General features: G+C 39.9%; 2 protein-coding genes across 2 annotated transcripts; both read left to right on the forward strand.

Moving 5' to 3' along the window:
• The first annotated feature begins 683 nt into the window (after window positions 1-683).
• On the forward strand, window positions 684-5781 carry LOC145577653 (oxysterol-binding protein-related protein 4C-like). Its single transcript, XM_081635132.1, has 4 exons — window positions 684-851; window positions 4720-4881; window positions 5136-5381; window positions 5665-5781. Exons 1-4 carry the CDS (start codon window positions 849-851, stop codon window positions 5779-5781), a joined length of 528 nt encoding a protein of 175 aa, XP_081491258.1. The 5' UTR covers window positions 684-848.
• Window positions 5782-12187: 6406 nt separating this feature from the next.
• Window positions 12188-12553, forward strand: LOC145577654 (uncharacterized). The gene has a single exon (XM_081635133.1). The coding sequence runs from the start codon at window positions 12188-12190 to the stop codon at window positions 12551-12553; it is 366 nt and encodes a 121-aa protein (XP_081491259.1).
• The last annotated feature ends 2057 nt before the right edge of the window (window positions 12554-14610 follow it).

A 14610-nucleotide genomic window follows, 5' to 3' on the forward strand; every position in this document is an offset into this window, starting at 1 on the left:
CCCGTCTTGTGTGCGGCCGGCCACACCGTATGACCATTTAAAGTAAACCCTATAATATTGATTTAGTAACCCCTATAATACCGACCAAGTAACCCCAATAACACTGACCAAGTAACCCTTGTAACACTAATGAAGTAACTCCTTTAAAACTGACCAAGTAACCCCCATTACACTAGCAAAGTAACCCCTATAGTGGCTGGTCACACGGTGTGGCCAGCCACATATAAGACTTTGTGTTAGTTGCAACTTTGAGTATTATTTATAAGAGATAAAATATTCCAAAGTTGCAACTAATATGTAACGGAGGTAATAATAATCACATACAATCAATAAAAAATAGGAATAGAATCAATTGAACTATCCATATGTGTTTCGTATGATATAGAGAACACGTAGATAGCACGGATACAAACGAGCAAGGAATTATTATTGATCAAATTATATCGCAATACCCATAAAAATCTTTACACATAATTTCTAGAGAAACTTTATACTTGTAACTTTTTTAAAAAGTGTGATGTGAACACATTTATTTATTTTAAAAAATACTTATTCCCTTGAAGATCGGCTTAGACACAATCACACAATTATATAAAAAAGATGATTAAGATCCACATGAAATAATCATACTTATTACTCCTAATCTCCTCTCTCTTTCTCTCTCTATTACATATACACAACAATTCGTGCAACAACTCCACCTCCAATAATTTTCACTACCAAAAAAAGCCAACAAAATTACATTAAAATATTAATCTTGCTTATTAATATTAATAATCCACCCTCCTTAATTAATTAACGCCTCAAAACTCTTGATTTCTCCAGTTTTTCCTCGTTCATCTTTCCTCATGGTACGTCTTGTCTCTAACTTTTTGCTTTAATTATTATTTGCGCATATATTTGTATGTATAATATCATATGATATAAGTCTACAAGTTTTAATGTTATGTTTCCGTTGATTTTTATGGTAATGATCTTGGTTATTGTTCAATTCGATCGTGCGATTCTTGCATTGATGCATAGGTCGGAGTCAAAGTTATTTTTATCGCCTTAAAGTCATTGTATTCATTTGAAAGGATGTTCATTCACATTATTGTTTGTCTAATTTTTTTTCTTTTTTTATAAATCGAATATAATAGAATAAAATAGAATAGGACAGTGTTCTTGATACGTAAAATAAAGTTATTGTTTAAGAGTTCGAGAATATGATTTGCTAACTGAATTTTTGAGGAAGGTCAAAAGAAACTTTGTTAAGAAATCTTCAACCAATCATGTCAATTTGATTAAATTGAAGGAATAATTTAGATCAAATACTAGTTGTAACCCTCCATTCTACTCTTACGGGGAACGCGGTTTGTACTTTTGGAACTCATTTTTTAATTTGTAATGTCTTAATAATAGAAACTTTTTATTTATTTATTTATTTATTTTTTACAGGAATAATAGAAACTTATAATACTCGTTCCGTCTCTAAATTACATTCATACTTTTCTCTATTATTATGTGAGGAATAAATGATAGAAGTAGGAATGTAATTTAGGGATGAAGGGAGTAATATGAATAAATTATTATATTAGAAGCTATTATAGAAATACTTATCATTCAACCGCCCACTATCATGAAATTCATGGTACATTAAAATTTGAAAGTAGGTGATGTAATAGCGAAATACTTCTTACATATCATTTGTTTTATTGAGATTTTATTTAATTTGTTTGAAAAAATATAGACTTCAAAATTAGGCGGATTTTCTTCGACTATAATCTAAATTTTTAAAAACAAAAAAATTAATTGGTTTGTACTAAATTTTTTTAGGGGCATCGGCATAACTATTTTGGGATTGTTAGAATGATAATCTTATAAACTCATTAAGTTATTAGTGATAGTCCTGTATTATTTTTTTGTGATAGTCCTGTATTATTGATGATTTATGATTGGCTTAGGTTGAAATTGCGTCAAGGTATATATATGTCCAAAGGAAAAACAATGAATATTAAATTCAAATCATAACTGAAATAAAATACGGAGTATAATAGTTTTAAATAAATTTAATTAAAAAGCAAAGTTTGGTCCACGAAAAATCTAATGTAATATATATATATATATATATATATATATATATATATATATATATATATATATATATATATATATATATATATATATATATATATATATAGGGGAGTTTTTTCCCGAGTTTTTAGAGAGCCACGTAGGATTTAATTTTTTCAGCGCGTCATGTAGGATAATAAATTTTAGTGGTAGCCAATTAAATACGATATTATTAATTCCTTTTAGAATTGAATAATTTAAATGACACGTAAGCAAAATTGACAAATGAGATTTCTCAGTTTAAATTAATTAAATATAAAATATTATCTTTTGATATCAGGAATTTTATTTAAATATATAACAAATTTTAGCACATAAATATATATATATATATATATATATATATATATATATATATATATATATATTATATATATATATATATATATATATATATATATATATATATATATATATATAAAATTATTTTAAACAATTCAAACAAACAGTACATCATACGGGGTTTATCTAGTAAAATCATATTACAGAGTATATTATTGATGATAACTAATTAGATGAATGTGATAAATTTTCCATATGCAAATAAATAATTATATACCTTTATTTGATTATTTCTAAATAACGCAAATTACATTCCCTTTTTAGTTCGTTTGAGTATAATAATGTCACACTTTAAATTTTTTTTGGGTAATCTTTTATTGTGTTCACACAACTTTGTTAAGTGTTCATGTATTGCATTCTACAACTGCTTTAAATCACTCATGAACATAAACGTGTCATTATTTAGTTGCAACTGCAAATGTCCGCAATGAATCACCCCACCGAGTGTTCCCAACTCACTCTATTGATGATGCTCAATTTCTAGCCAAAAAGTAGACGTGACAAATGGGTCATTTGGGTCGGGTATGAGTTGGGTCATTTCAGGTCGGGTCAAATTCGGGTTAAGTTCGGGTCGGGTCATTTCGGGTTTCGGGTTGATTACGGGTCAACTGATAATCGGGTCGGGTTTCGGGTCAACATTTCGGGTCGAGTTTGAGTCGGGTCAAGTTTGGGTCGGGGTCGGTTTGGGCCGGGTCAATTTTCGGGTCGAGTCAGTTCGGGTCGGGTCAATCATCGGGTCCAATTTTCGGGTCAATTTTGGGTCGGGTGATATTCGGGTCGATGCATTGGGTTAAATTCAACTCTATATACTACCTTCGTTTCATATTATTTGCAACGATTTGGCATAAAGTAAAGAGGAAAAATGTCTAATCGTTGAAAATAATATGAAACGAAGGTAGTATACATTTATATATATTTTTTTGACGAGAAACTCACTATATTTATTAAGTCTATTTTTTTCATGGAATACAGTAATTGTTTGACTTTAGATTATTTTGTAATTTCATTTGGTATTGAACATTATGTTATGTACGCATTATTATTGTACTATTTTTTTTTTCTAGACTTGTGACTTTTAATTTATTTCGAGCTTTAGTTAATTTTTTTAATCTTATGGACAAACTCTGTAGAATAGTCGTTAAATTTCAATATTTTTACGATTTTTTTAATAACTTATAGAGATAAAAGGCCGAAGAAATCGAGAAAAGTAATGCTCAAAATATATAAATTACTTACACTGTTATACATTACAAATTAATAAAGAAAATTAAGTCAGTTTGATTGCGGTTTTTTTCTATTTTGGTTTGCTCAGGTCAAGTCTTTAGCTTAAATAGATTCTGGTCATGTAAGGTATAAAATAATTTTTGTTCGGGTCACTTTGGATTTCGAGTCTATTTGGGTCAATTAATTTAAGTTAAAGGTCGGGTCACTTTGGATATCGGGTCAACTTCGGGTCTCGGGTCAACTTCGGGTCGGGTCATCTCGGGTCGGGTCATTTCGGGTTTCGGGTTAAGGTCGGGTCAATTCCACTTCGTGTCGGGTCGGGTTGATTCGGGTTTCGGGTCAATTTCGAGTCACTATTTTTGGATCGATTTTGGGTCATGGGTCGGGTCATCGGGTCTGGGTCAAAATTGCCAGGTCTACCAAAAAGAGCCCACTTCTTTATTAATTTCCATTAGCCAATGCGCAGTTGAAGATGTCAAAAATTAGTAAAATACGAAATGGTGGTACTTAACGTATCCTTTTGAAGTAAAAGTTACTCTTGTCTACATCACAACTTTGTGGCTCTATACGACTATATATATACCAAACACAATTACTATGTGTGTTGAATGAAGTTTCATATGATGCTTACACTAAGTGTAAAGATGGTTGGATCTTGGATGTCTCCATACAAATTAATTACGATCAGAGCCTTAATTGTTTTAATTAGACTAACTTTTCATCATAATTTCCATATTATTCTTTACTTTCCTGCAAGTGCTTATTAGTACGGAGTAACCTTTCTTTTTAATGTAAAGTATGAAAGTGCAATTATTAAACTTAATTGTACTCCCTTCGTCCGTTAATTATATGCCTATTTCTTTCATTTATTACTCACATTATCACATAATAGAGAGAAATAGACATATAATTAAGGGACGAAGGGAGTATATGTTAATACTTCGTATGTTATGTGCATGTTAGTCAAAGATCAAACTTATTATGTAGACATAAAGTTTGGCATCAAGGTTATAACTACATGTTGAATTATTGTATGTAAAGGTCCAAGAAGTGAAGAATGAGAACAACAGGGAGGTCACTTTGACATATCCACTCTCCCTAGATGGAATTTCCAAGAATGATTACAAGCCTCCCAATGTTCTTCAAATGGTTTTTAGTCTACTCAACAATGTTAGACCTGGAGCTGATCTTACTCGTTTTCAGGTACGTCCGTAACATGTACATATAACATAAAAAATTTTATTAATTTTTTATTTTATTTTTATATGACTTGAATAATTAGCGTTGTTATTGTAATAGGAAAAAGTTCATAATTTCTTTTAGTTTCATTTTAATTAGAGATATAAATGTTCAAAGTACAGAACATGTTTTCATTGAATTAAAATTCAGTGCCACGAAACCAAAATTTAAAACTAAAACAATATAATTATAGTATAATGTGTGTGTGTGTTTTGCAGCTACCTCCATTGTTTAACTTACCAAAATCACACCTACAATGCTATGGAGAATCAGTGTATTGTGTGAACAAGGACATGCTAAGCAAATGTGCCAACGGAGAGACCGCGGTTGATCGGATGATCTCCGTCATTGCGTGGAGCATCTCAACCATTCGTCCGTTGATGTTCGGGGTTGCCCCTTACAACCCCATTCTTGGTGAGACTCATCATGCGTCTAGAGGCACACTCAACGTCCTACTTGAACAAGTATGCATCACATCTATTTAAACCTTTTTGTTATATATAAATATTAAAGTGTTGGAAGTTGTTTAATGAGATAATATAAAGCAAAAGTACTACAATGGATCAATTTTATTTTAACCCCACAATATTTTTTCTGAATCCGCCAATACTAAGTCAAATGTACAATTTTTGAAACTTCAATAACAAATGGATTCAAAAGACATGAAATTATATAAAATTTGAATCTCCATTTCAAAACAATAAAATAATTAAATTTATACTTCGTATTTATTTATTTTATATGTAGGTTTCTCACCACCCACCAGTATCAGCATTGCATGCAACTGATGAGACGAACGGCGTAGAACTTATTTGGTGCCAACATGCTGTTCCTAAGTTTCAGGGTATTGATTTTATATCCTAAATTTCCACTTAAAAATTATACTTCCTTCGTTTTTCTTTTATTGCACCATAAGGACTTTTACACTATTCATCTAATCTTCTTTGACTATCTTTTGTGATTTATTCATTAAGAAAAATATAATCATGTGGGATCTAGTTAGATTCGTCTCGAAATCTATTTTTCAAATATCAATTTTTTATAATTTTTACAAAAGTATAATTAAAGATATTAATAGCCAAAGTAATGTATTGGTAAGCGTAAAACCCCTCATGGTGCAATAAAAAAAAACGGAGGAAGTAATAAAAACTGTTTGCTTCATAGTAATATATTACCACGAATTAACCTTTAAACATTATTTAACTAACTAATATCTCATGCTAAAAAACATAAGATGAAGAAAACATAACCTCAACCCTTTAGCAAATATATCCCCTATGCATCCCCAAATATTTAAATGAGCTTTCTCGGACACATACCCTATAGGATTATGATAATGAACACATTGAAATCACGAACACAAAGTTTTGACAAATACGAAGTAGCATTTAAGCGCATACTTGAATTGGTTTTTTGATGGTGTTTGGGTCCAATTCACTCCAATTGGGCCAGTCCATAAATGATTCAATTATAAGCCCAAGGTCAAGGTTCAACTCTCCATCCATGCCAAGTCAAGTTAGTAAGCCCAGTCAATGTGAGAAGCCCACTTGGCTCGTGACCCATTTTTCCTATTATGTCAAGGTATAAAATCAATCAATCTTCTCTCTCTACGTTCATTCACTTCAAGCCTCAAGCAATTAATACTCTTGCATAGTTTTCTCTCTCTTAACACCGCACTGACTTAGGCATCGGAGGGGCCTTCCTCGGCACCACCCTCGAGGCTAGTTTACGTATGTTTGCTGTGCAGGAAACCCTCGGCCCAATCTCCACTTGGACCGAGTTCAGTCTTCAACCTACCAGAAAGGACCCGTCTGAATGTCCCATTGTTTTCACCCAAAACAATTTGGCGCCGTCCGTGGAGAAGACTTTCAAAAAGCAAGCCAATCTCAATCGTTCTACACTTTCTTTCTTGGTAACATGGCTAAGAGCCGTAAAAACGGAAAAAGCTCCAAAAATGGCGCTCCTTCCTCCTCGAGAAGGAGCCCAATGGCCCCGGGGAAAGGACCTCTTTCAGCAATCCCCGTCGCCACCTCACTGGTCGTCCCCGACGAGCAGACACTCCTCGGAGAAGGTCAGCTCGGAGAGGGCACATTCGGAGAGATCATCATCTTCGTCAAATAATTCTAGACCGCCGACCATGTCATACCACCCGAGTCGGTCCGAAGCTAAGAGCCCACCTTGAAACGTTCATTCTCGTTCTCAGCCAAGGATGACCCCTCAATCGGGGCCTTCCACGGAGGAGGTAGCGAGAGCAGTCGCTGTCCTCATGGAGGTCATGAAGGCCCAAGCCGAAAATCTCTCGCCGACCCGTGACCGTTCACCCCTTCCGCCGAGAAACGTGCGAAGGAGAACTGGTCAAGGGGAGTAAGGAAAGCCTCCATCTTTCCGAGAGTTGGGGAGCAAATGGGAAGAAGATACTTGGAGGACTGAGAGAGAGAGAGGAAAAAGAACCCTCAGTTCTTCGAGGAGTCTACCCAGCCGAACTCCCGCAGCTACAAAAGCAGCAACTCCACCTATGTGCGGGATGAGCCTGTCCGCCGAAGTGTTCACGAACGCTTAGGCTCAAGGGAGTTTAGCGTGCATAGCCGTCTTTCCTATCCTAAGGGGATTGAGCCTCAGCCCGAATTGTCTCAATCGAGGACGAAAGCCACTTCAACCTCTCTAAGAGGGAGGAGCGAGGTCCCAACGGCCGAACGAAGGGGCAACGCCGTCATTGTCCCTACCGGTTCTCCCTTCCAAAACTGGATTTTGGAAGAGCATGTGCCGACGGTGAAAATCCCGGCACATATCACTTACGAAGGTACTTCGGATCTAAAGGACCACATTGCCTCCTACGAGGGGCATGTGTATCTGAATCCAAGGTTCGAGGCTACCTGGTGCAAATACTTCCCGATGACCCTAGAAGGTGTTACACAAGCGTGGATCACCAAGGGTGTGAAGGAAGGCTCGATAACTGGTTGGAAAGACCCTTCCAACAAGTTCAAGAGAAAATTCTCCACGGCAAACTGCCGAGAGAAAACAACTGCAGAACTTATGGGTCTGCAGCAAGTGGAGGACGAAAGCCTCCGAGACTATCTGACTCGCTTCAGCAACGAGTCATCCAGAATCACAAGTCTGGACTAGGGGCTAGCCGTTTTTGCTCTGTAAAAAGGACTACAAGCTAGAAGCAAGTTCCTAGACTTCATGGTCATGCATCCCCCGCAGACCTTGGAGGAAGCTTTGGACGCCTTGGATAAATTTATCCGAGCCGAATAGTGGAACAAAGATAAAACTCAGCCTCAATCTGGGGCTGGGAAAACAAAACAACCGCGATCCGAAGGCTAAGTCCAGATTAAAGGGAAGACAAAAGCTTCAGAACCGTCTTTACCCTTTGAGCCGAAAAAAGACAAATCTACCCCGTATACGGGCGGATACGAGTCTTATACCCTACTCGCCCTACCTCGTGTTAAGATCTATAGTGTGACAAAGGACGAGCAAAAATACAGAAAGCCGAGGCCATTTCCACAGTGACATCAGCAAAAATACAAGGACCGATGGTGTGAGTTTCACGAGTCACCGAGACACCAACCGAAGACAGTATCCAGCTGAAAGATGAAATTAAGGATATGGTCCGAAAAGGTTACTTGAAAAAATATCGCGAAGTGCCGCGAAGAGAAAAAGGCCGAGAAAGATCCTCAGCAAGAACTCTATTTCCCCCGAAAGAACAACAAGACCTAGGAAAAAGATAATCCTGACACCCTTGCTATTTCGGGAGGGACAAATTCTCGGAGAGAGCGGAAACGCCACTTGAGGGCACTGACCCATCAAGTCAACAATGCTGACATCCAAGCGCCTCAATCTCCGGTGCCGAACATGACGTTCACAGCCGAAGGCCCGAAAATTGCCGGGGGGTGACATTCCCCAACGAAGATCCACTGGTTATAATCATAACGGTAGCTAACCACAATGTTTGGCGAACCCTCGGTGACGGTGGTAGCGACTCGAACATTCTGTTTCGTTCGGCCTATAACTAGCTGAAGTTGAAGACCAAGCATTTAATCTCGATACCCTACCCGGTATCAGGATTTAACGGGTCTTCATCATATCCTGACAGGAAAATCACTCTTCCTGTTACCATCAGCCGCGATGAAGCAGCCAGAAACGTCATGGCCGAATTTTTGGTTATGGACGTTCTATCGATATACATCGTGATCATGGGGGGACCTATGATTCACGACATCCATGGGGTAGTCTCCACGTATCATCAACTGATGATATACATTTCAGACGCCGGCTACCCCGAAAAAATTCAAGGCAGCAAAAAAGAAGCTACCCGATGTAACTACCTCAAGCCATCCACAAGTCGTTCTGAAGACGACGAGGATGAGGAGGAAAAAGAAAAAGACATGGAACGGAGCGCAAAGAATCCAAAAGGCCTAAGTGCTTCGGCCCAAGGAGCCCTGGCGAGAGAAAGCCCTTCAGAAAAGGAAAGAGCTGGTTTCTCCTCTAAGCCGAAAGACTCAGAAAACCAGCCGAAGTTTGGGAGACCTGCCAATATTGATAGCAGGCTTGATTGCGAAGAATCTGGCCCCAAATCAATGGAGCCGGATCAGCAGACTGAATCAATAGAGTTGACCTAAGGAGACCCTGAAAAATGAGTCACCATCGGATTGGATCTCGATCTGAACGTCTGTGTGGAACTCATACAACTTATTCGGGACAACAAAGATGTGTTCGCTTTCTCGGCAACAGACATGCCTGGAATTGACCCGAACCTCATCTCTCACAAGCTTAATGTCAATCCCACATATCGACCCATTAAGAAAAAGAAGCGGAATTACTCCGCAAGCAAGAACCGAGACATCGCAGCCGAGGTCAAAAAGTTGCTAAATGCAGGTTTCGTCGAACCCTGCCAATATCCAGAGTGCTGGCTAATGTTGTAATGGTTCAGAAGGCAAATGACACCTGGAGAATGTGCGTTGACTTTACGGACCTAAATAGGGCTTGTCTAAAGGACTTCTACCCCTTACCGAGGATTGATCAACTAGTCGACTCGACGAGTGGGCATGCTCTACTTAGTTTCATGGACGCATTCTCGGGGTACAATCAGATCTTCACGCACCCCGACGACCGAGAAAAAACAGCATTCGTTACAAACGCTGGGGTGTACAACTATAAAATGATGCCCTTCGGACTGAAAAATGCAGAGGCAACGTACCAAAGGCTGGTTGATTAGGTCTTCATTGAGCAAAAAGGCCGTAACATGAAAGTCTACGTTGATGATTCTATTGTCAAAAGCAAAGAAGTGAAAGACCATGTCACGGACCTGGCCGAAACCTTCGCCACCTTAAGAAAGCACCAAATGAAGCTGAATTCGAAAAAGTGTGTCTTCGGCATGAGGTCAGGAAAAATTTTGGGCTTCATGGTCAACAAAAGAGGGATTGATGCCAATCCCGCAAAAGTGCAAGCAACGCTCGATCTTCCTGAGTCGAAAACAATTAGGGACATTCAGCGGCTCACCGGGAGAATGACCGCCTTGTCTAGGTTCATCCCTAGAGCCTCAGACAAAGGGATACCTTTCTTCAAAGCCCTAAAACTCCCAAATACAAAAGAGCTCATCTGGGAAGACGAGCAAAAAGATGTCTTCAAGCAGCTTCGAGAGCATCTAGCTCAACTCTCGACGCTGGCTCGTCCAGCCGAAGGAGAAACTCTGTACTTATACGTGGCAGTTAGCCCAGCCACTATAAGCGCAGTGCTGCTGAGGGAGGAAGAAAAAGTTCAGCAGCCGATCTACTTTGTCAGCCACACTCTTACGGATGCCGAGACTCGCTACCCCCTACTTGAGAAAGTTGCATATGCAGTAGTGGTAGCCGCTCGGAAGCAGAGGCCATACTTTGATTGCCATCAAATAGTGGTCTTAACTGATCAGCCACTGGAAAAAGTCCTCGGCAAATTTGAAAAATCTGGTAGGCTAGCGAAATGGGCCTTCAAGCTCATAGAGTTCAGCATCAGCTACCAGCCGAGAGCAGCCATCGAAGCTCAAGCTCTGGCGGATTTCCTGGCCGAGTGCTCGTATCAAGAAACGTTAGATGAAGAAAAGAAAATCTAGACCGTTTTTACGGATGGATCCTCCACCGTAGATGGTTTGGGGGCAGTGGTAGTGATAACCTCCCCGAAGGCAAGTCCTTTGAGTATGCACTCAAGTTTTCTTTTAAAGCTTCGAACAACGAAGCTGAATATGAGGCAGCAATAGCTGGCCTAGAATTGTGCATCTCACTGGAAGCCGAACATGTCTGCCTAAAAAAAGACTCTCAGCTCGTCGCAAATCAGATCCGAGGCGAATATGAGGCCAAAAAGCCCTCCATAATAGCCTATCTCGCAAAGATCAAAATAATCATATATTACGAAGCTAAGAACTTTCGAAGTTCAGTTGATCCCAAGGGGTCAGAATGCATAAGCCGACGCACTCTCTAAGCTCGCTAGCTCAACTCTAACCGAGTTGAACCGATCTGTATATGTGAAGGTGCGCCGAGAAAGAAGTGTTGACGAAGTACCGGAAGTGTGCGGTGTCGACCACGAATCGAGCTGGATGGATCCCATCCTAGCTTACAAACTTCGGAGAGAAATTCTCGAAGATAAATTTTTGGCCTCCAAACTGAAGCGAACTAGATCAAGGTTCCTCGTCTTCAAAGGATAGCTACTGAAAAAATCCTTCTCAGACCCATTGCTGAAATGCGTGGGACCAACAGATGCTGATTACATTCTTCTGGAGATTCATTTCGGCATCTGCGGGAACCACATCGGGGTAAGGACTCTGCCCTACAAGGCATTAAGGGGAGGGTATTATTGGCCCAGCATGGTCTCATATGCTAAGGAGCTAGTCAGAAAATGTGAGAAATGTCAAAAATTCGCACCAGTCATCCATCAGTCGATTCGAGATCTCCAGCCAATCTTGAGTCCGCTTCCATTTGCCCAATGGGGTCTGGACATCTTGGGTCCCTTTCCCGATGCTCCATATCATAAAAGATGGCTGATAGTCGGCATATACTATTTCAGCAAATGAATCGAGGCCGAGGCAACCTCGAACATTACAGGGCAAACAGTCAGAAAGTTCATCTGGCAGAATATTATCAGCCGTTTCGGAATTCCGAAGGTTTTTGTCTTTGACCATGGGAGACAATTCGATAATTTGCCGCTGAGACGGTACACTAATCAGTTCGACATCAATTTGGCATACTCAGTAGTGTGTCATCCGCAAAGCAACGAACAAGCCAAAGCTGCAAACAAGCAGATGCTCAATGCTCTCAAGAAGAGGGTTGAAGATCAAAAGTCCAAGTGGATAGAGGAACTTTCAGGAAACCTCTGGTCACTTCGGAAAACTGAAAAAGAGGCTACGGGTCATTCACCATTTGAGCTGGTGTATGGGGTTGAAGCTGTTCTAGAAATCGGCTCTAAGAGTCTGCGAGTGCACCACTTCTCGGCCGAAAATGAACAACTCATGAGGGAATCCCTCAACTTCCTGGATGAGGTCAGAGACTTAGCCCGAGACAGAATGGCTACATACAAACAGAGAATCAACAAATTCTACAACCGAAGAGTTCATACGAGGCCTCTCAAAATCGGAAACCTTGTCCTTCGAAATGTTGCAGCAGTGTAGAAGAGCCGAATTCATGGGAAACTCTCATCCAGTTGGGAGGGACCTTATGAAATTTATGATGAGCTTTAGCCTGGAACACACCGAATTCTGCAGTTGGATGGAATTGAGCTGAAAAATCATTGGAATGCTGATGTACTTAAGAAATATCACGTGTAAACCTTTAGGGGTTGAACAGTCTATATAAGTGCACTTTCAATGGTTAATAAAAGGCCTTAGAGCCACCATTTCTACAAAATTTTTCAAGTTTTATGCTTTATTTCTCTTCCTTTCTCATTTTACAAAAAGGGTTCTCCTTCGGCACTGTCTGAAACATCGCCCCCTAGAGGCATTATGTTTCAGTTTTCACTGAACCAGCCTAAAATGGAACAATGATCTCACCACCAAAGTATCGCCCCTTAGAAGCACTATACTTCGGATAGATCAGTTCATGTGGGCAAAGAGACTGTGGATGAGTCCGAGGTATTGCCTTAAGCTAGCCCAGTACCTCATGTAGTCGTTGTTTGAGATATTGCCAAAGCAACGACCCTGTGTCTCAAACATCCATTCCGTTGGATGGAAAAGAAAAGCAGAGAAGAAACAAGAAAAATATCAAAAACTACAGAAAAATTTTACTTAGAAATTATGCTAAGGTAAGAGATTCGTGTATATTAAATAACTAGCAATCACCTTAGAAATCCGAAGACAATCACTTCAGATTTCTGGGGGGGCAAGGAACACTCAGATTACCTTTAGAAAAGTAGAAAAAAGTAAAGAAAGGCTGAGCTACAAGAACAAGGCAATGGAAAGAAGAGAACAGTGCATATCATGAGAAAATATGCTCGGATACCGAGCTACATCAAATCAAATGTTTCAAGTGTGAACATAGCAAATATTAAATCGGCAGCCACCCACAAGCGGAAAATTACAGCTGCCGAACTAAGTACAACTACTCAAAAACAAAAGTAAAGTTAGAGTTTGTACAATCAAGGCAAGCTGAAGCAAAATAAACTTAAGGGAAAAGCAGATGCAGCAAATACACAATTCAGAACACGTTGACCCGCAAGATTCTGAAGATGGCTTCCCGAGTTCCTATGCTCCAGTGAGGTCTGGTAGAGCAGATCTGGGATCTTTGGGATCTTCAACACCAGCTGAAGACGAGGCAGTTTGAGCCAGAGCCTTCTCAGATTCTTTCTTCTTGGCTTCAGCAGAGAGCCTCTCTTCTTCTTCAGCTTCGACAATGGCCTTGGCTACCTTCGCGTCCCAACGAGCCAAGAATTCACTCTTAGTAGGATGAGCAATGGTCAAATGGTAGTCGTTCTCGTTCAGTGACCATTCTTCAGCTGTGTCCTTATTAATTTGGGGGTAAACATGTAAAGCGAGGCGCCGAGCTGCCTTGTACCCAATGTCGAATCCCTCATCATACTGCTTCTGAGTGTAGATCCGAACTAGAAATAGCTCTCGGGCAGCGTCGAGGTCAGCTTGGACCTTGGCAGCTTCCTCACCTTGGTTCTACAGCTGATTCCGGACGATAGACAGCTTAGTTTGAACTTGCAACTCAGTGTCCTTGTCCTTCAGCTGAGTGTCCAACTCTTGCAGCTTCTTATCCTTGGCCTCAGCTGTAACCTCGGCATCAGCAAGTTGGCATCCCTGGCTTTTATCTCATTTTGGAGGCGCTGAATTTCGGCAGCCTGCTCTTGCTCTTTCTTCTTGACTTCAGCCTCACGAGCAGCCACCTGATCTTCTACTCAATCCGAGCCCGGAAGCCAGGGATATCCGCAACCCCATACTCGTTGATCAGAGCCTCGCCCTGGTTAATGGTGGGAGAGACACGATGCTCCATATCCTGGCAGAAGGCGATGAACGCAGAAGCCATCATTTTGCACTCTTTTTCGGCGTCAGCAGTGGCCTTTTCGGCCTCGGCCTTCTTGCGTTCAGCTTCCTTGAGCTTAGCCTTTATCTCGTCGCGCATTAGGATGGCCAGGAAATGGTTCTGAGTGGTCTGCAACATAGAAGGGCGGATGTTAAAAAAAAAATAGAACTTAAGTGCGAGAGTTTACCTGCATCAAAAGCCTCTGATT

The sequence above is a fragment of the Chenopodium album genome, chromosome 14 (genome assembly GCF_948465745.1).
Source record: "Chenopodium album chromosome 14, dcCheAlbu1.1, whole genome shotgun sequence".
In the NCBI taxonomy this organism is placed as follows: Eukaryota; Viridiplantae; Streptophyta; class Magnoliopsida; order Caryophyllales; family Amaranthaceae; genus Chenopodium; species Chenopodium album.

Coding starts and splice junctions, on each gene's coding strand:
- LOC145577654 (XM_081635133.1), top strand. CDS start 12,188: ATGCTCAATGCTCTCAAGAAGAGGGTTGAAGATCAAAAGTCCAAGTGG.
- LOC145577653 (XM_081635132.1), top strand. Junction 4,882..5,135: donor CTGATCTTACTCGTTTTCAG/GTACGTCCGTAA, acceptor TGTGTTTTGCAG/CTACCTCCATTGTTTAACTT. Junction 5,382..5,664: donor TCAACGTCCTACTTGAACAA/GTATGCATCACA, acceptor TTTTATATGTAG/GTTTCTCACCACCCACCAGT.